At 40.4% G+C, this 22,903-nt stretch overlaps 1 protein-coding gene across 13 annotated transcripts in view; it reads right to left on the reverse strand.

Annotated features, from left to right (window-relative positions):
• Positions 1 to 22,903, reverse strand: part of Nrx-1 (neurexin 1) — a 724,770-nt gene that overhangs the window by 314,044 nt on the left and 387,823 nt on the right. For all 13 annotated transcript variants that reach the window (XR_013033607.1, XR_013033611.1, XR_013033609.1 and 10 more), the window contains one exon: positions 5,982 to 6,140. Coding sequence is in view for 8 of the 13 variants with exons in the window: in XM_076522634.1 (XP_076378749.1) it covers positions 5,982 to 6,140 (159 nt within the window). In the remaining 5 variants the exon portion in view is untranslated. The remainder of the gene's footprint in view (positions 1 to 5,981; positions 6,141 to 22,903) is intronic.

Here is a 22,903-nt window from a genome sequence, read left to right on the forward strand (position 1 = left end):
ATTCCACCCGGACGTCCCGAGATTTTCGACCATCCGCCGGTCCTCCGGGGAAATCCTTTCGACGCTCCTCCCTTCGATGTTATTGTTTGTTTAACCGCGCGGACGTCGCACGGTGAATTGATACTTCTGCTCGGACCACCGAGGAATCGGTCGTGCCACCGGAAAATTATGGGATGTTTATGCGAGATCGCTCGGGTTCAACGATTTCCATTCGCCTCGCCGATGCAGCGGTCTTCGCTTATTAACCCTTGCCAATTTATTTCCGGCAAGCTCGGCCATATTTTATTTCAGACGGGATTACACACGAGCATTTCGAGTGGAATGTTTCACGAGCCTTGTTATTTTTGTCTTGCGAAAACGGTAATAGTCACGCAAATGTAGCCGAGGTTGTTACTTGTATAAAAATGGAATATTTAGGCTGAACGTTTTCCTGCACCTCCTTCGAAGCATTTATTAAGCATAGTTTCGCGAATTTATATCTGGCCATTGAAACATTGGAAATTTATTTTTTATTTATTTATTCAACAGCCCTTTAGAATATACGATGTATGTACGTATATGTAGTTCTTCACTGGCTAAAGTCTCGTTAACCATTAACTTTAGGACGAGCATAGGTCGATCCTTTTTTTACTTGAAATTTACTATTCTTTTGATGAACAATGAGCGAAATATGCTTTTCCATTTGAAAAAGGGAATTGCCAACGAAACAAGTATAAACGAAACAAACAACAAATAATGCAATAACAAGATTGCATACGAAAATATAGATTAATTCTCACATGTCCAAATTCGTGAAAAGGTAAGCCCTCGAAAATTATAAATTTTCCAAAAATGTGATATTTAGGCTGAAAAATGATCCTGCGCTCTCTTTAACCTCTCAGCTGCGGACGATAAAAAGAACGTATACAACAGGGATGTCAAACTCAAAAGCTAACTTGGGCCAAATAAACAATGCTTAACTTTAGGTGGGCCGCAAAGAAAATCAATGTTCATAGAAACAAATATTTTTATTTTGACTAGTACATTGTAATAAACATATATAAAGTTAAATTATTGTTTACGTCCTGATACTTGACATCTCTTCTCTGATACTATCTTTCCTATTTCGGGAGAAATTTTATTGGCCGAGACTACTTTCACAATTTCTAATTCACATTTCTATTTTAGTTTTACTTTGCGTCGGATATATTGACTGGGCCGCAAAAATGTTCATCTCGGGCCGCGAGTTTGACACCCCTGGTATACAAGATTGATCTTAAAAGTGGATCGACGCAGCTAAGTGGTGTTAAAACGTTTACAAGGTGAATCTAAAGTGTCACGAATTTATATTCAGCCATCGAATCATGACCTTGAGAACTTCGGGGGGAAAAAGCATGGCCTCGAAAAAATTATCTTCTGTATCGCATCCATCACTTGATGCCAGCAAAACTTCATTTAAGAAAATTTGTTGTAACACTACTATTTGGAGACGTCTAATCATCCTGTATTCTATACTCCAATTCTCAAATTGTCTAGTTAATGCAACAATTTGAAATTAAACGAATTATTGCATTAACTAGACAATTTGAGATTTAGAATTATTTGCAAGAACTGCGAATCGATCTACGATCCACTAAAAATCGATCTGAAAGATCGACAATCGCGATTGTAGCAGTCGATCTTTCATCGGCATCGACGTGGTTGCGTAATAAATCCGATTCCGGAATTACGCGGCGGGACACGTCGGCGAGCAGCTCGTGTAAAAGCAAGCTAATAGCCATCTCCCATTTGCATATTATGGCAGTTGACGGGCGGCGCGCCCTTAAAGCTACTTAAGGGGCGATATCCGGTGAACGATGGCCGGGCGCCGTAACCGCGGCCAGTTTATTGCTACGTTCTTGTTCTTTACTGCGAATCCCGTAGTCGCAGTTCCCGTCTTCGACTTCGTGTCGGTTTCTCGCGGATATTTGCGGACCAAGTTAGCCACCATGAATATTTCATCGCCTCGTAATGACCGGCACCACGCTGTTACGCCCGGAATTTCAGCTTGGCCATTTTCATTTTTAAACAGGCAACGGGGAACGGCACAGGGCAGGGAGGACAAAAAAAGAGTCGACCAACGCGGAGACACAGGTGCATTTCGCGGGAGTACTGCAACAATTCCGTCCCGTGATCGCGGGCCGATTGTACATGCAACGTGGGGCTTGTTCGGTCAACGTTCCGGCTGGTTTTATTTAGATTCTTTGAAAGGTCCCGGTTTTTAATATTGATAAGGGAATGTCTGACGGCCGACGCGTTGCAATTGTTCAACTTCAGCGCGATTTCTGAACCCTAGACAACTCCAAATCGTCAGGTACTGACGCGCTCTTTTCATAGAAAATAATACAGAACAATTTTCAGATTAACTAAGCTGCAACTTTATACGTATTTCATTGTTTCTACAAATTTTGAGAAGGCCATTTACACGAATCTTTGAACGATTTCACGGTTAAGTATGAATTTGTAAAACTTATGCTACGTTTAAGCAATGCTTCGAAGAACCTACATATAAATTGTTAGCTTGAATAATCCACTTTTGAGCAAGTTACGACCTTTGTACGTATGTATTCACGTATTTGTACAAAAATTGAATGAAGATCATTTGCGAGGACGCGTTCTTTCACGAATTTCTAATAATTCAATGGCCGAATATGAATTCGTGAAACTCTAGCAACACTTAAGAAACGCTTAGAAGAAAATACAGGAAAATTGTCATCTTAAATTTTTTAGAGACTGATAATTTGTATTTACGTGTTGAACGAATTTTAAGACCATTTTCGAGATCCGCGGTCTTTCATGAATTTTTAGCGTTTCAACTGTTAAATATGAATCCACGAAACTTTTGGGCGAAAGCTTTGAAGAAGATGCGCCGAAATTTTCGACTGAAATAATTCATTTTCGCGTAACTGTAGAAAAATTGAATGAAGACCCTTTTTCGAGAACGTATTCCTTCACAAATTTTTAGCAATTCAATCGCCGAATACGAATTCGTGAAACTCTAGCCACACTTCGAAGAAGCCACGGAGAAATTGTCCGCTTGAACATTTCATTTTTGAATGCGTTATTTAGCGATCCAACGCCCCCGCGATCTCGGTTGCGAACGGAACGAGAAACTGAAACGGAGAAAGCATCGCGAAGCGGGATATAATTAACAAACGCGTTAACTGGCGGAATCCATGGAGGAGGGCGGCTCGCCGGCGACTATAATGTTCATATTACGGTAAGTGAGGCGATGACGAAGCTCCAATTTGCCGGCTGGTCGCGGGAGAAAGTTACAAAAGGAACAGGGTTAATGAATTAAAAACAGCGCCGTGGACGGTTTCTCTGTTAGTTATCTGACAAACGACTCTTCTATCTGGTTAAACTGTGCTAAAGATAACGTTTCGCTACGGTTTCGTATATCCCGTCGAGTGCGCTATGATAATTATTGTTCTTTGTTCATGCAAAGAACGGAACTGCGAAACGTACGTAACGCTTGGAATTTCGAAAAACCGCGTTATACACTCGTTTGAGACGTTGCATAATTGAAACTGGATAAAGAAACATTCTTCTGGAATATTATACTTCTAACTATTAATTAATATTTCATTTATCGTTGCAGGAATAATTGGGGAAGTACAGCGAAAGAAAGCTCGCGGCAAAAGAACTACAATGTGAAAATCGAAAAATGAACTAAAAACTTTTTGTATGTTGTGATACGAACAGCTAATTAATACTTCATTTACCGTCGCGCGAATAATTGGAACAGCACGGTAAAAGAAATCTCGTCTCAAAGGAACTAAAATATTGGAACTGAATAATTAATTAAATGCTTCGGTATATTGTAAATATTCGCGCATTTAATAGACTCGCGGGGAAATTAAAATTTTGTATCAACGTTATTTTTGCGAGAAACTTGCTCGATGCATTCTTTCCTGGTCGATGAAACTTTCGCAGAATTTTTAATAAGTTGTACGTTCAACAATAAGGGAGCAAGTTCGGTGACAGGGAAGGTGGAGTGCTTCTTTCGAGTTAATATTTTTTGATCAAAGTGTGTAACATAATGTCATGCACATACTGCGGCGGTGGAGGGGGTGGAAGCGGTAAAAAGCGAATAAAGAGTTTCATTTCGGAACTTCAAAGATTACTGTGGCCGCCCGGAAAATTTATCGCAAAATTGCTGCGTTATAAGCTTTAATATCACATATTTAAGAGGCAAATGAGAAAGGAACGCGAGGGACTGGAATCTAAGGGGAAAAACTTTTACGTAATTTTAAATTGAAATTAAAGCATTATATAAGCAGCGCGTAACTTCGCTCTTTTCTTAGAAAATTGTGTCTCGTAAAAATGAGTTAATCTATCCCTCGACGGCATTCCAAAATTCAGAGCTATAAATACATCAAGCATTGCCGCGGCACATCGCGCGCTTTAACAGAGAAGATACGACACCAGCACAACTTTTATGCTTTCGAGCTCCTTTCAATCTTAGTGCCATAAAAGTTGTAGCAACGACAAATTTCTTCCGCATTTTATATATATGCGCACAGGTCTCTCTCTCTCTTTCTCTCTAGAATTAAATATAATATTCGCCTCGCGTTCTCGTAACTCGAAATTACATCATTAAAAATTTCCACGCGCAAGGACCCAGACACACAAGGAAGACTACGCGATGTTAGGTGACTACAGTTTCGTGTATTTAGCGCGTTGTCGTAGTCGCGAGCGAGCTACGTATAACGTCAGCGGTCTGCCATTTCATTGCGTTCCGGCTTTAAAAGACAAAGATTAAAAGATAAAGCCCGGCGTTGTTATGTTTTTAGAGCCGAATGCTCCGCGCAAACAGCGTATAAATACGCGAACTTCATAATGCACGCTCTAATGGCACGGGGGAATTATTTTTAAGTGCGCGAAGAACGCAACGGTGTGCGGGACAGGATAATTATTTTGCTAATTTATTCGGGAACGATGGAAGAATAAATATATTTATATATACACGAAACTGTAGTCACCTAACATCGCGTAGTCTTCCTTGTGTGTCTGGGTTCTTGCGCGTGGAAATTTTTAATTATAAATTTTTATATATATATATATAATATATAATAATATATATAATATAATATATATAATAATATATATAATATATAATATATATATAAACGGGTCTGACAACAAACGAAACCTAGAAAGAATTCAATCATTTCTTCACCGTTTTTGCAAGCGGATAGGATTCACATCGAAAGACGCAGCAGTCCATTGTCAATTTTAAATGCACAAGTTCTTAAAAATATAACAAAGATGATTTGAGGATATGTAAGCCAATCTCGTGGTAAGCGGCACAGTAACTAATGCATCCAGCAAAAGATAGGTTCAGTTACTGTACGCAACAAATAAACTACTGAAATTGAAAGTAAAATCAAAAATTCAAATACATAATCACTGTTTTGTTTTTCCGTAATCTCAGTACGTTTTACCAATAGAACTAACATTGTAATATCTTATCGAGAACGAATTACACGAATTTTACCGAATATTTTACCGAATATTGTGATCTTCATTCGTTCAGTATTTTCTTAAGCTTTCTTATAAGCTTTATCAGTATAAAATAAAAAGATAATTTTGCTGGTATTGTAAGTGCTTCCGTTCTTTACACGTTTAATTTTAACAAACACATAATTAATGGAATCGAAATGAAAAAATTTGATATATTTTAACCGATAAATGTAACGTCAATTCTGCTTGAAAATAAACTAAAGGCACAGTGATTGGCTAGCCCGCTACCTATGAGATTTCTGGCTGCATTACTTACGAGACTCTGAAATTCTCCATTACTCGAGCTATTTCGAGCGTTCGTTCGATCGGCACTCATTAGCTCGATCGCCAGGAGCTATCGCGACCGCGAGAGCTATCGTTTCCAGAGCGGTTCCGCGTCTCGCGGAATGAAATAAATCAGAAGTTGGATCGCGCATCGATCGCGGAATAGATCTTACCTTTCTGAGGCATCCAACGAAGTTGTTGATCCCTTTAGCGCCCTGCAGGGATCTCACATCGGCGCCTCCGCCCACTATCAGTCGATCGCTCACCAAATGTGTGAACGAGCCTGCAGTTTGTCCGTGCGCCGGATAAATCCCGTCGACCATGGCGGAGAGCTGCAACACAAGCCATAGGGGGCAAAGTTCGTAAGGGCTTTCCGAAAAGTTACATGTTTCTCCTCCGCTGTCCGCCCCGCCCCGCCCCTTCGCCCGGGCTGTCCTCGCCGTTCGGCCGTCATCGCGACGACGAAAACCAGCCCTCCGGAGCCGGCTTAAAAGCGCCGACCGAAACCCGATTTCAGATTAAAGTCGTCCCGGGACGAAGACAAGGTCCGACGCGACGGATTAAATTTCGTCCCGGCGACTCGAGACCGTCCGAGCCGAACTCGGTTCGACACGCGTCTCACCTTATTTCCGGCCGACTTGCTAACTTTGAACCGTTTAACCGCTGATCGCCAGGACGCGTCGTCAATGGGCAAAATTGAAAAAAAAGTCATTGCTTCGTATCTATTCAAAACTGTGTGTAGTATACGTGTTAAAATGTCTAAATAATCATATACAGCAACAGAACGTTCAAGAAATTGAGCAGGAGACTAATTTCAAGCGAGTTCTCCGGGCCAATGTTACGAAGAACAACGTTAGTTCGCGACGCAGATTAATTACATTGTCCTATGAATAAAAAGCAATTTTTACAGAAAGATCAGTATAATCTTTCTGTACTTGTATGCGATATAATAATTAAACCGAAATGAAATAATTAAATTCGATTTATTTTTCTACACTTTGTATAAGGTTTTTTATATATACAGGGTGTCCCAAAAATGTCTCGCAATCCGAAAGTGGTAGGTCCCTCAGGTCATTTGAAGTAACTTTTTCCTTTGCAAAAACTTTCTCCGAGGCACCATTAACGAGTTATTAACGAAAAACAGTGACCAACGAGAGGCGAGCTCAGCTGGCGCGAGGCGACCGAGCCAACGGCGCCAGCGGTCGAGGCGGTCCAATCCCAGCTCAGCCGGCGCGAGGCGGCCGAGCCAACGGCGCCAGCGGTCGAGGCGGTCGAATCCCAGCTCAGCCGGCGCGAGGCGGCCGAGCCAAAGAGCCGAACTATATCGCGTCAGCCGTACTATATTCTTATTGGTCACCGTTTTTCGTTAATAACTCGTAAACGGTGTCTCGGAGAACGTTTTTGTAAAGGAAAAAGTTGCTTCAAATGATCCGAGGAACCCGCCATTTCCGGATTGCGAGACATTTTTGGGACACCCTGTATAAAAAGAAAGAAAACGGGTCAAAATATCATGGGATTCTAATTCTGACATAGTATTCGTCACATAATACATTATGATGCTATAAACATTTTATTTGCGAAAAGTTGCGATCTTCAGAGTTATTTAACAAAATATGTAGCCGTAATTCTAATCACTCGCAACGATATTACAGATATCGTTTTGATAACGAGTGAACAGATAAATGCGCAAATACATTCGTACAGAAATATCCACGAATAGTGCGTATAATCGATAAAACACACACAACGTTTTCGCATCAAAGGCAGAACAATTTCCCGACGTCTCATCGAGCTTAAACGGTGCAACTAAATATCAGCAAAGACTGACGCTTTCTCGGTGTCGGATATTCTACCGAATTTCGCCATTATTTGTCTCGGCCGAAATTCCCGATACCCGTGCGGCGCGGCACAATGGGCTCATTATATTACCGTGTAACATAATGAAGGCGTCCGGCGCCATAAACAATCACGGCGGGATATTAATTTGTCGATGTAACGCAGCAGATAGCCGCGCGTTATGCAAGACGAAGACGAATAGAGCGGAAAGAAAACCGAGAGCCATTGTTCCTCGCCTCGGCGCGGCTGCTCGGATCTTTTTCCTTGTTAATTAACGATCGCCGATACGGGTAAAAAGAGGGGGGAGAGAGAGAGAGAGAGAAGGGCGAGGGACTGGTTGGATTCGGGTTGGAACCTTCCGGAACGGTGAATTTTCTTTGGTCGTGGCTCGCGGTTGTCTGGCAACGTTCAGTCTTCGTGGCTCGCCGTCCAGAGCTAATCGATGTAAAAACGTATCCGAATGAAGAAGAAGATTCCAGATGATTGAAGAGGGAAAATGGCGAAACTTTTGAGCGTCACCGTACGTAATGCGTTCCCGTTCGCTGTGCTACTCATTGTTTTATCTTAACGCGACGACACGGCGAATCTCCAGTAGATGATTCGCGAGAAGTAACAATTCGACGTTCGACTACGATTGAGCAGAAATTATTGTATTTACAACGAAAAGTTTTATGCCATGATGTTACAAACAAGGGAAGTTCGGCAACTCGGTCATTTTCATCTTTTTGAAATTGTGCAGATTTGTCGGGGATCTTAAGAGCAGGTTCGAGCTGTTGTTATTTTCGGCCACAATTCGTTTCCTCAGGGTGAAGACATCCCTTACGTACGTAGATAGGTGTTTTCACAGTTATATGTTTATCTTTAAAAAAAGAAAAAATCGTATCTTTAAAAAAAAAGTTTAATGCTTTTCTAAGAAGACACTATTAAAATATGGTTGTTCAAACCGAAAAATTTACCACTATCATCATTATTTGAAGTAATTCGATATTTTCCGCCCGTTGAAGACCTTTTTATAAACGAAGATCCGTGTATTAAACTCATCGGACAAATGAGAAAACGTAAAAAGACGAATGAAAACATTTATAAAGCTGGCGCACTGTTCGCAGACTGCAGATCTGTTGGCAAAATAGAACTTGTCGATATCGATTGCAACATAGAGATGAATTAAATCGGACTTTCTTTTTTTCTTTCTTTGATAATTTCAGCGAGATGAAAGTAACGCACACGTGTGCTTACATTTCTGTAACATTTTCATCACTTGAAATTTCAGCTACCGATTTTGATTATAAGATACGTTTGAAGCGGCGGATATTTTGCACGGAAAACCGATCGGTCTAACGAATGTACGAAACGAAGCGTCGCCGGCCGAAACCGGGGAAGAACGACAGCGATAAAGCTCGTAAATCCGAGGATGAATCGATAGGGTCGAGATTATTCGAGTAAATCGGCAACAAGAGGCCCGCGGAGCGTTCCGCTTTGAAAAAACAGTTTTTCAGGCGCTTATGCCGGTGGAATAGCTGGGGGAGGTTATTGCTCGTCTTGTCACCGGCAGCGAACGCGCCCATAAAATTCCGCGTTTAGGCGAGGGTCTCTTGGAGCGTAAGAGGGGGAGAGGGAGAGAGAGGGAGAGAGAGAGAGAGAGACGAAGCGAGTGGAAGAGGGAGAGCATCGAGTCGAGTGGTCCATTACGAGTCCACGGCGAGGCGTCGATAGTCGTTATCTCCCCGGTTATCCTGCTCCTTTTTCGACCCCTCTTTTCACCCGGTTCGTACGTCTCGAGTCTCTTCTTCTTCTTCTTGTTCAGCGTGGTGGCCTTAGCCAGTTTCGAAAGGACTTTGCCTGGCCCTTCTCCTGAGAGAAAAGAGAGAGAGAGAGAGAGGGAACATTCCCCATACCTAGCCATCTCGCCGCCTACGCCGCTTTTCGTTCTTGTAATTAGACTGCTCTCCAGCGAAGGATGCTTTTCCTTGGACCGCAGCCGAGCAATCTCTTCATAATTCCCGCGGTCTTATCTCGGATGTTTCTTCGCGAGCAAACAGATCTTAGATGGAGTGGGCAATTCCGCCGTGATAAAATTAAGGGGGAACAGTTCGTTAAGGGCTCTCTTTCTCTTCATCTCCCTCTCCCTCTATCTCCCTCTCTTCTTCACTCATCCCTATCCGCAGGGAGACCTACCACCTTCGTCGAGTTCTTCGACTGGGAAGCCGAGGAGCTGCATTACGATGTTTGCCCTTCCTCCGTTCTCAGCGATGCCGGATATTGTGCCAGGCTCCGATAGGGGGCTCCCAACCACTTTCTCACCACCTGACTCCCTCGGTATCATGTTCTTCGAGGCGAACCGAACGGGGTTCCTCTTCCGTTAGCAAGACGTCAGGATAGCGGTCGTGATTGGGCACCGGGTGGACAGGACCCGTTCGCCAAAGTTTTGGGTATTTGGAGGGTTTCTTCTGGTAATTAAATCTCGGATGATGGTGGATGGGTCAATTTTCAGCCAGAGTAGTTGAATCGTTCATTTAATTCATCAGTTGTCGACGATCGAATCGAATGAATTACTGTTACTCTAGGAACAATAGGAAAGGCTAATAAGTCCGCAGGAAATATCTTCAGAAGTGTATTTTGAGAAATTGTTCTTCTAACTGTGTTTATTTGTTAGAACTTTTGGAACGTTGTTGGATGAACGAGTGGGTAACAGTAATGACTGTGATAAAATTCGCGAAGAATATATTAATAAACAAATAAATATTTTTGCTTTCATGCGAAAGATATCATGAGAACATTTGACGCTGCTTCGAGGAAGGCTTAAACCATCCGCAAGAGTTGAGGCCCTTTTTGGATTCACATTGTTATCTTTGTATTATTTCGCATTTGGTGAAATAACAATCGCAATGATATTCTGTATGCAGGGTGTTCCACAATTATGTTAACACTCGGAAAGGGGTGATTCCTGAGGTCATTTGGAGTAACTTTTTCCTTAGCGAAAATGCAATCCGCGGTTTTGTTTACGAGTTATTAACGAAAAACACTGACCAATGCGGGGCGAGCTCAGTTGGCGAGAGGCAGCCGAGCCAACGAGCCGTCGAAGCCCAGTTCTGCTGATTGGCTCGGCCGCCTAGCGCCAGTCGAGCTCGCCTTTCATTGGTCACTGTTTTTCATTAATAACTCGTAAACAAAGCCGCGGACTGTATTTTCGCAAAGGAAAAAGTTACTTCAAATGACCTCAGGAATCATCTCCTTCCGGGTGTTATAATCGTGGAACATCTTGTATATAATTTGTTTTCGTATTTGTCGTTTGCTATACTATGTTGTTGATGTGTCCTTCCGATGTAATTTTGATGCATTTGGTATCAAATTTTGCAAAGACTCGACGATTAACCTGTAAAAAGATGCGAAGCGAACATTTCTTATACGGTAAAAGGTCTCAAAGGTGGACAAAGAGTTTCTGAAGTACAGAACTTTATGGTCGACTAATGTGTCCGGCCATTAATCACCGTTTCCACAGGCAGTTCGTAGAGACAGTGGGTCGCCACTGTGAGTATTATCTGTTTCTCATTCATCTCAACACCCTCTACCCCACAATTTATTTTATATTTCGCGTCTCGTTCGAATAATTCTCTAAGTAACCATTCGTGTAAACTTGTTTAGAATAGCAGAATCCAAACGGTGATTTAAATGAACATAAATTGCATACGAAATGATCGAAGGAAAGATCCACGTTCAAGGAACCGACGCATATTTATTTCGCATTGTAGCAACCAGAAATCATTTTACGGTGTATTGCTTTGCCTATTGTCGTGTTCTGTGTTTTCGAAACTCGCCGAACGGTAAACAACGACTGAGAAACTCCGTTGAAAACCAGGGGAAACGAATTCAGGAACGAAAACTACTTCCGGCGAGCAAACAGTAGCCGTTCTTCGATAAATAAAGGTCCTCGAAAAGAACTCGGTGCTCGAGCAACGCGCGTTGTTACTTCGATGAATGTAACGCAGTCACGGTGAAGTTGCAACGTCGATGTTTAATGGCGGAAATCAGTTGTTTCGCCACGTTAAACGAAAGACCGATGATTTATATTGCGCGCTTTACGATTCGGCGCCGCAGGCCCTTGTAACATGCCTGAAAATGAATAAACAGCACCGGCGACGAAATCGGTTTGCGAAATATTTACAAGACGGGAACAAGAGTTGTTCGATGCTCATTCGTCGATTTTCCTGCAGTGGTTCGAACGTAAATGCACAACACGTGACAAAGTGTGTACTTCGATTTAATAAAATACTCGGATGACAAACCGAATGTTTCTTCGATTCCGTTTTATTTTAAACAACGTCTGTGGAATTGGAGATCGCAAAGTCAACGACACGCGGTGAACAATATGTGTGTTCACAATTTATAATATAAATAATATAAATAAATAATATATAATAAATAATATAATAATATAAATAATATAAATAAATAATATATAATAAATAATATAATAATATAAATAATATAAATAAATAATATATAATAAATAATATAATAATATAAATAATATAATAAATAATATATATTAATATAAATAACATATGTTTATACTATTTTGTTTTATTTATTTATTTAGTACTTATTTATTTATTCCCCTTCTATACAAAAATGTGAAAAGCATATCTATAAAAACTTATAAACTAAATAAATGTAAAACAAAATAACAGACGCCCGCAGAAGGTACGAATTTGTTAATGCATTTATACAAACTGTATAACGAAAAATGAAGCTCCTAACGTATAAAGTTATAATGGTTTCTTATAGTTAATCTAGGTAAAGTTAAGTTTATCATGGAGAGTGCTTCTGGTGATATAACAGTGACATTAAGGGGTTTGTAACGGAAGATCAGATCTGATTTGATACGACGACGTTCGAGCGGCCATTTATATTTGTATAGCAATTTATTCAAATTATCATCTGAAGATGTAAGTCTGAAACTTTCATTTCTAGTCGAAGACGAAAGTTTCCAATAGAAGGTATTATTGTTGTGTCCGTTATGTAAAATTACTCTCATAAGTAACAAAATCCAAATTCAATTAATATTTATTTTGCAAATAATAACAAAATTTTTTATTATATTAAAAAGTATCCCACTTCTTCTAAGTTTTAGGCTGTAATTTGAAGAATTGTATTTCAACTGCATCATATCTCAATTACATTTTATTGCGATTACATTGTATTTAAATTGCATTGCATTTCAATTGCATTGCATTTCAATTACATTGTAAATCAATTACACATCGAATCTCGATTACGTTGTATTTCAATTACACTGGTGATTAAAATAATTACTAATTGAATTAACCGAATTATAATCGAATTACAATGTAGTTGAATTACAACGTAATTAAATTATGCGACTGAATCATAATATAATTAATTTAGCAGAACACCGCTCGGGAAAGGAATGATGCTGTTTCAAAAGTTGTCCGAATGCTAATGCGAGCCGCTCTACGTATCCAATAGTAACCTCGACGTTCGCCGATCTCAGCACAACAGCCATTACCACAGAATCGCGAGTTTCCAAGAGACGCGCGTTTTATCTGCGATATTCGGTGAGAAACGACTTAAAAGCCCCTATAAAACAGGTAGTAGGCGAGCCGTCTCTCGGCGGAGGAATTAGGCCACGGGTCGCGAGCGCGCAGGGCTCGTTAAAATCGCTGGAAACGGGGAGAGCGGTACGTTTCGTTCCTCTTCGGCTTGTGTTCATTAAACATTACCGCGGAACTTTAGACCGTTCCGTGGAACGGCTTCTTATTAGATAATGTGTCGCGATAAACGGCCGCTCGTCCCGGCGGATTCGACGAATTCGCCGGTATCCGGCTCGTCGCCGAATTTCTTGCGGAGCTCGCCAAGGGAAACGGATATGAGTGTTCGACGCTCGTTGTCGTCGTCGTCGTCGTCGTCGACGTTGTCGTCGACGTCGACGGCGGCGGCGGGCGTCGGACGTGTTAAAGCGGGCCCGCTCAAGTTTATTCCGCAGCCGAATCGGAATCCGTTGTTCTTCGGCGAAGTGCGCGCGCCGGGCGCCGAGGTCGCAGCATTCAAACTTGCGCACAATTAAAACTTACACACGCCGCAATCAGTGCCGAGCGTGTTGCAAACCCTGTCTCCCAATCTGCGAAACTTCGGAATCTACAGGGTGGCTCGTTTCTCCCGTCCAGCGGAATATCTTCGAGGCGAACCTCGGTTTCCGGCAAACGATATTCGGACTCTGGATTTTTATGCATTTTTATGCAGTAAATTCTCTCCAATTGACGCTCAGATTGTGCACAAAAGTGGACATTTTCAGAGGAGCGGATACGATTATTCGAGTCTCGCGGCTCGTTTTTATAATTGTTGACAATCGGTAGCTATGAAAAGGAGACCGCAAGGCTCGATTAATCGCGTATCCTCTTCCCGAACCAGCTATTTTTGTTTAAAAGCTGAGAGAAAATTTGGAAGAGTTTGCTGTATAATCCTATAACGTTTCTAACAATTAACATTGCCTCGAAATAATGAAGGTATTTCAGTGAACGAAGTTCGCGAGACACGCTTGTATATCGATATTATTGAAAAATCGCTGATCACCCGAACAAATCACAGTGTTCGTTCTTCACAAAGGAACCAACGTATTCATGGAATTCCGAGGGCACCGAAGATGCTACTTCGAACAAGATAAACGAAACACCGTGTACAGACGAGGCCGGGATCTTCGCGAAACGGAGTTCCGAGCGGGATAAGCGCAATCAGCGCTTCTGTTCGTTTCGTAATTACAGGCTCTGCTCCCGTAAATCCAACTTCCACGCGGCTTTTAAAATATTGTTGAACTTCTGACGAATTATTCTCGTACCAGAGCTCGCAGACAAGAAAGAACCCCTCTGTTCCGCGGAAAAGCGATACAGTCCCGTGGATCGTAGACGAAAGGAGACGACACCGTGTTTGCGGAAAGTTTCGTTTTCCAAGTACAACGGAACGAATTAAGAGTTTAATCGGAGTTCGAGGCTGGCCATCTTTATCTCGCGTTCCAGACGCATCTGTATGATAAATTAATGCCGTTCAGAAGATGCTCGGTAAAACGAGCTTTTAATGTGATCGAACGACTTTTACCCTCGTCGTGATTTTCGTCGATGAGGAAGCATTTTAGAGTTACGCACATAACTCTAAAAAAAACGTGCTTTTCAACGATACTTTATTCAGATACATTGATCTTATTATTGTATCCAACTACAAAACTTACAAATGAAATTAGTTTGGCGTTGAATAGGTGTAATTAACTTACGGAAACTCTTTACGGGAAGAGCTGAGCTTTTCAACATTTTCATAATTACTTATCAAAGTATGAAGTCTCACAAAAGTTAGTTCATCTGTAGGAATTTATTGCACTCGAACTTGTTTTTAACGGACAGCTTTTTTTCAACGGATTCCTATGTGATCCAACACTGCATAAATCGCATAAATTGTATAAACCCGCCTGGATCTATCGCAAATAATTTTCCAGCTCCACACCAAAAATCAATAGCTGATAGATTTTGTATATATTTTTGATTAAAATAATTAGATTAAACACGAAACTGTAAAGACATCAGAAGAACATAATTCTAACGTGCACACCTTATTAAAATGTCTAAAAGAGGAAAGACATTTCGATTGACATTTTTCTTGTAATTAGCTCAGACAGTTTCGTATTTCGCGCAAAAATCAGCAGAATCCCATTAATCGATTATCTAAATCGAAATTACCCATTTTTCCCCACAGAGTGATCTCGGTTACCCAAGAATCTGTTTACCATGCAGTTGGAAAAGAGTTGACGGGCGACTTCAGGCTGGATAATTTCCTGTCTGCAAGAGGGAGGAGCAAGGCAAGCGTCGCCCGCCATATTTATGCTTCGGGTGACGATAAAAAGTTATCAGCAAGTTGGATCGATCGGTCGTTGTAAAAACGCGCCGCGCTGATAGAGTATCGTTAAACGCGGCTCTTCCGGGACATGTTTACGTTCGAATAATTTTACGAAGTTCAACGAACCAATGGGAACCGCGAGGGCGGGGTCGACGAACCCGAAACCAAGCCGGAAGTTCTCGAGTCTTTCGCGACCCACATTTTACGGGCGCCATCGGCGCGTGGGCGGAGGGACCCTCGAGGTTCCCCCTCTCTTTCTCCCCCTATCTCTTCCTTTTCCCGGTCGTTGGATTTTTCCCGCCGTTGTCTCGACAAGGGAAACTGGCTCGGGAACATTTTTCGCCGGCTTCGCTCGCGTCGAGCTCGTTTAGAAAAACCGTCCTTGCGGCCGGTTTGCCACCACAGATACCAATTTCACGTGTACTTCAAATACACGTGTAGACGTGTAATTAATATAGCCGCGTCGCGATCCGTGTACATGCTCGTACAATACACCGTGGGTCTCTGTGCGAAATAAAAATGTTCCACACTAAATGCGAGAAATAGTAACCGAGCGGTTCGATGTTTCTTCTTCCATTGGTAATTGTAACATGTCGACATCCTTAACCGTTTGCGTACCACGAGCCATTTTTGCGCTCTTCAGATTTTGTGTTGAGAAATGCCAGGGCATTCGGCCGAAACAGGCGACTTACGGCCCACCCGAAATTTGAAGAAACGTGCTCAGTCTTTCAGACGCATGTGTACGTCGCGCGTCGCATCGCTGTCAGTAATCCAATTTGCATTTTGTTGTTACCTATTCTAAATTAATAGTATATATATATATATTTTCATTCGTAACGTTTTATTTTATGTTTTACGGCTTTTTTCGACACATAATCGAAGGAGCGCTATTGCGCTCTTCAGCGCTTTTCGACACATAATCGAAGGAGCGCTATTGCGCTCTTCGGCGCTTTTCGATTCTGTTTTTTCAGAACCGTCTGGTACGCAAACGGTTAAACACTCTTTCTGCACGTATTCGAAAAACTAAAATATTGGAGCCGGTTACTATATAGGTCGACCAATCGCTGTGCTCTGGTTTCTTGTAATTTCTAATTAACTTTGTATCAATCGAATAAGACGTTTCAAATTTTTGTTATACTTTCATCTCGTTCATTTCTCAATGAAAGCATTTAACCCTTCGCACTCGAAGCTATTTTAACTGTCGATCGAAAATAATTTTTCCGATTTGTGGTATTTTCATTTTGTGTGACAAAGTGCATTTTATGCATATGAAATTGTGTCTTGTGTTATATTAACTTTGTTGGTATAAAAATGATCTTAGAACGTGGTATAACAAATTTTTTAGTGGTGCCTCGGAGTCACCATTCGAGCGCAAAGGGTTAATACGTCCCATTCGATAAATGTAAAGTTGATTATGAATGAAAAGAAACCGCGTCAATCTTGTTACTTAACGCATAAAATCTGGAAGCCGGATCGATTGGAGAATATCGTATCGCGATTGCGAACGGCGCTCGAACAATTTGATTTTGACGCGCACACGGCCACGTTCTTTGAACTGGTTGCCGGTCGGGTTTCGAAAATTCCGACGTAGTCTGGCGCCGCGCCGTTCAATTTAAATTTCGCTCAGCGGCCAAACGCGTAAGTATTCTCCGTGAAGTTCGATTACTTTTTCGATGGATGTCGGGGCGTGGGAGGGGGGGGGGATAGGGGCCGGCGGCCGCGAGCCGTTATTGCGTGTACGTTTTCAAGCGGACGTCGGCTTTCACGAGTCGCATTAACTTTCGGGAAATCTTACCCGACGAGTAAATCATGTTAAGCAATTCCCGTGGACCATGCCGAACGGCCTTTCGCCGATAACTTTTTGCTCTAGTAACGCGAAAGTTAACGCGGCCTCGGTAATTGTGTTTTCAAGTTCTGATACACGCCCCACCCCGTCCTATACCCGGTATTTGCATCTCAGATTGCATTAATTTTTCGAGCATTCCCCCGCCGGAATTTCGTTGCATTTTGATCGTCCGCATTACGGCGTTGCACTTTGCGCGTCGGTTTACGCGAGTTCCGGCTACATTTCCGACAGAAGTATTTCATTAACGTTCGTATTGCCGCCCGAACGAAAATACGGTTGAGTCAAAATTTATCGAACAAGCTCGATTAGATCGTTTTGAATTTTTCATTCGATGGGATTACTTGAGTGACATCCGTCGTTCGTGTCGATTCAACACGTCTCTCCATGATTCCAAATAATCATGCTCTATATTCCATTTATAAATAGTTAAACAGCTTGCGATCTAATTTTAAACTTATTTAATTTCCTCTTAGGCAATCTGTTTTTAAATTTGTGAAGTCACTCACGGATATTTCTGATTACAATATTGATTTTCTGACACTATCAATTTAACATCGAGGGATAAATCATGCTGACACAGAATGAGGGATGGGTGAGGGTTAGAATGTGCGACTAGAATATATGAATAGCTGGTAGATTTGAAGAATCCAGTGAAAATGATTGATAGAAACCGTGTTTTCCGCGAACTATTTTTTTAAAGAGCGTACAAATAATTTGATTTTGTTCTGCATTTGATAGACTTTCAAATCCGAGGTGATCCTCAGATTTTTATGAGAAGGAAATGTAACGCAACATTAACACGTTCCGTGCCGAGCTTTTTTTACTCGAATCTTCACACTTTGATATTTTACTAAAACTTGATGTATTACGTGCAATTATTAATTCTCGTACACATAACAACGTAACAAAAACTTATCAACGCCCATTCTTGCGGTGGAAATTGATCCTTCGGTTCTAAATTTCTTGTAAACAATTTGTTCAGTTCACTAAGTAAACATGCAAGCGTGTACCATCGATGGTACACGTGGCACGGAACGTGTTAATTGTTGTCGTGTATGCTTCTTCTTGTGCCGAACAACTTCGTTCGAAACATTTTTTTGCAGATTTAATTTACAAGACAAAGTAGAGTGATATAGTTGAGTGACTCACTCCATAAATGTATGGAACAAATGTCTGTAAACCTAATGTCAAATCAGTGATCTGATTATAATATCATTTAGACGGTTAAAACTTCGATTGCTGTATATTTTATTGTTGCACTTATTACTGTATTAGCCGCAGTCCAATAAAATATGAAAATCTGCGATCAGTTTTTAAAAGAATAATTACTACTGGATATAATTTTATAGCCTGTTCCATTAATTAATTTACGAAATGGTTCGGTTTGTCTCAAATCATAATGACAGAAAATATTTCATAACGATTCGAAATGAAACGAGTCAACGATGGAACGTTTATTAAATCTATTATCTATGTATATCTATATATGTCAGAAATTTTTCGCATTGGACAAATCAATTTGGAAAGTACACAGTTTGAAAGATTATGTAATTGTCAGTAAAAAATGTCTTTGCTGTTTTTTAATAAAATTGGTAGTTTTTGAGTTATTCAAGAAAATGTACTTTCTCGCTAGTACTCGCACGCCGAGTTGTTCGTATATAAGCCGCCTGCGGACGACCGTTCCTTGTGTCATATGAAAGGAGAGATGCACTATCGCTCTTTAGCGGCTCTTACCACAATTTTTTTTTATTATTTAACTGCAAAAATGAAGGTATTAAAGTTGAAATAACTGAATAGAATAATCATAATAATTATATTACGTAATATTACGTAAAATCAATAAACAGCGTGATAAGACGCTATTGATCTTTGGCAGCATTTTTTTCATTGCGAAAATGAAGCTACTATACCTATAATAATGATTATTACGATATTAATGAAGAAATATATAATATTAAATTAATAAATTGAGAGGCTAAATACGTGTAACTGAAATGTAATACAATTTCAATTGGAAACAAGGTTACTGCTGCAAATATATATATTCAAATATAATAAATGAAATTTAACACTGGAACTACCAAGCCTTAAATGCGACTAATATGTATTGTTTCGAAACAATAAGAAAATTGCATTTACTAAAATTTCGTACGATCTATATTATAACCCTTTGCCCTCGAGTAGTGACTATGAGGCACCACTAAAATTCTTATATCACACCAAGATAATTTTTATATTATCGAAGTTTAGATTTAAAAAATAGTTAAAGGTGTAACTGTTGTGTGAGTCGTAAGACTCAAATTTCATATGCATAAAATACACTTTCTCGTATAAAATGGAAATACTGTAAGTCAGAAAAATCATTTTATATTTCCAGCTAAAATGTGGCGTCGAGTGCAAATAGTTAAAATATGTTTCAATAAAGAAGTTTATATCAAAAAATTTCTCGTCGAAATAATTTCGTAATCTCAGTAGCTGTAAAGGATGAAGCCGGGCACCAATCGTTTTTCCAGTGTTAAATTAATGATCTATGGATGATCGTTTTAACGAACAAGCAGCTTAAATGTTCACTCATTGGCCAGGCTCCCCTACCTACCTACGTGTTCGTATCGATCGGAATCTTTGGAATTCCTCAACAGCGCCCAGCTTCAATCTTCCGGCGTTCAAAGAATCGCGTCGGACGTCTAAAAATTGATCGGAACGTCCTCTGCACTTTAATTTCGATACGTCCCGGCAAAAGCCCCGATAAATCCAATTCCAGAATATCGATCCGCCGCTGAGAAATAGAATCCGTCCTAAATAATTCGCAGGAACGCGATTCCCGATCGAAATCAGTTTATATCAGAAATACCGATCGCCGAAAATACGCACTCGGAGGAGCCCGGTTAGGGTCTGTAAATATTAACTTGGAAGGGTTATGTCAAGGTTATTAAGTAATTTTTATCTAAGCTATTTTTCGGGGTGCGCGAGAATGTCAACTTTACAATTGAACTTGTATTGCCGTGAATAGACGGCGGATTTTATAAATTCATAAGAGAATTATTACTCAATTTATTAAATATTATTTTCAATCTATTAAATTCATTAACCCGAGAAAGATAACCTACGTCGCAGAGGCGCCTGCGAAATAAACAACTGACTGCACCGTTTTTCATAGAGGTCTAGTGATTTAAGTTTAAAATTACTTAAAATATAAAAAAATATAATATAAATGCATTTTATTTTTACAATAATGCCAAACCTTTAAAATGACTAGATTAACTTAAATAAATATCCATTGTTAGTATAAAATTGACGCCTTAGAAAAGCATGCGCCTCTGAAGCGTATGGTTATCTTTTACGTACGTTGTCATATGGTTATCTTTCTAGGGTTAACGGAGAAAATATGTTTTCATTCGACTTCTGTTTATTATAATCGCAATAATATCTTTATTTTGCATAAAGACTCGTTCGTCCAGGGGTTCCAATAATAGACACAGCCTTGTAACTAAATGTTCTTTTCTTTCAATTTGTTGTCTCGTGTCTCTGTTTTACAATTCTTTTTCTGAAGAATGCGTGCGACATATAATGTTGTGGTTCTAACAAAACCAAAGTTACGAAGGAGAACTTCAAATGGACCATACGGTTTTGTTGCACTTCGTGATAAGTATTTATCCAATTACAAACAATTGTCCAGGAACGCGCAGAAAAATTCTCTCTCTTCTTCGTTAATGTAATTTTTTCGAAGAAGCTCCAACTGAAACTCTGAATCCAATGAAACATAAGTTGCGTTCGTTTGTATCGTTGCAGCCGTAATGGTACTAATTATTATTGATACTTATGATTAATCGAATGAAATAGATTAGCTATTCTTCAATAATAATAATTGTTTCCAAAAAATATCTACTTAGTCATTCTATGGATTTATTCGCGTATTCGTTGAAAAATATGCAACTTTACCAACTTTCTTGTGATTACAATATTTTTATCTTCTTTGTTATATTAAACGTACAAGTCGATTTCTTTAACAAGAAAGTCCGCGGTTTCCAATGGCGTTTCTTTGTGTAATGTGTTCGTCTCTACTGACGCCTCAGATATGAAATCCTAGGGTCGGCATCATTTAAGTAACTATAATTAACTATTAGTTGTTCAAGATGGAAAAATTGTAAATACAGGAAGCTTGATAAAGTTGCATATTAGTTAATAACTTGTGTGCGCCACGCCGGTGGAAACCATGCTAGCCGATGGAAAACAGGCAGAACAGCTCGAGGCTGGGAACGTATGGGTTTGCGGACGAAGTAAATTACAGCGACGGGGGTTGTACAGTGGCGCAGTTTACTTGTTTCATTAATTTCCTCTCTTTCTGGGCCACGCGCACACCCTGTTCCTCGACCCGCCCGCAATTTTCTTTCTTTCTTTCTTTATTGGCTACGATTTTCCCTTATTACCATGTTGCGCACCTACTACTTGCGCCGGCTACTTGTTCCGGAATTCGAGCCCCTTCTCGCTTCACACCGCACAATGGGGAAAAAATGGCCAAGCGTGTATGAAAATCGTAGAACTTCCAGCAGAAATCAGACAGAGAGATGAATTCTTTTTTGTTGAATTAAAATTTTTCCTCGAATTAGAAGAATGTCGTACGAACAATTCTCGACATTGAAAGTTGATATTAAATCTGATATTTTCGATAATGTTTCAATAAAAAAAGATTAGATTTTCAGCTAGTAAAATCACTTACATTTCACTTCCTCGTTGCATCAACTTTAACGAATATTCACGGCGAAGTTGTAATTAACGTACATCAATTTCGAAGAAGTGGAATCAAATGAAAATTGGACCCAGAACAGAAATATTGTTATTCAATTATCTAACAACTGCTTTAAATTGTCATACGCTTCATTAAGATCTGCAGAAAAATCGGCGTGTCTGGAAGAGGTACCATAAAAAATATGTCGCATAAAAGTTGACGAATAAAATTATAAATTATCCCAAGCACAGTCAGTTGTATTTTTGTCAAAAATGGTCGGCCGTTCGAGTGTTAACAAATGTTTGGTTCAGAAGGATTGTAAAAATATGTATTCGATAATGATCGACGAGTTTAAGAAAGGAAATATAAGATCCTGCGACAGAGAGATTCGATCACGATCCACGTTAGCGGGCCGAAATGAATCGTCGCAGCACGTGGAAGTGCTTTTTCTGTATCCAGGCACCGATAACAGCTGCACAGAATGTCAATTGGACGTTTCTCAGCCGCCACAAACTTGTCATCGTGCACGGTGCCGCGGTTCCGTTCGGAAGCGCAACAAATAGTCGCCGGGCGACTGCAGAATCGCGAGCGCATAGAAGAATAGGAGAATAGAGAAGAGAGAAGGAGATGGGAAGAGAGAGAGAGAGAGAGAGAGAGAGAGAGAGAGAGCGAGAGCGAGAGATATTCCGTTCTCCTCGATGCACGCGGATTTCTGCTCCACTTTTCCCGAGAACGCGTTTTCGCCATGGCGCTGCGTGCAGTCGAAGGCGGCACGACGGTCCGTCGTA

This window comes from Megalopta genalis, chromosome 6 (assembly GCF_051020955.1).
Source record: "Megalopta genalis isolate 19385.01 chromosome 6, iyMegGena1_principal, whole genome shotgun sequence".
NCBI lineage: Eukaryota > Metazoa > Arthropoda > Insecta > Hymenoptera > Halictidae > Megalopta > Megalopta genalis.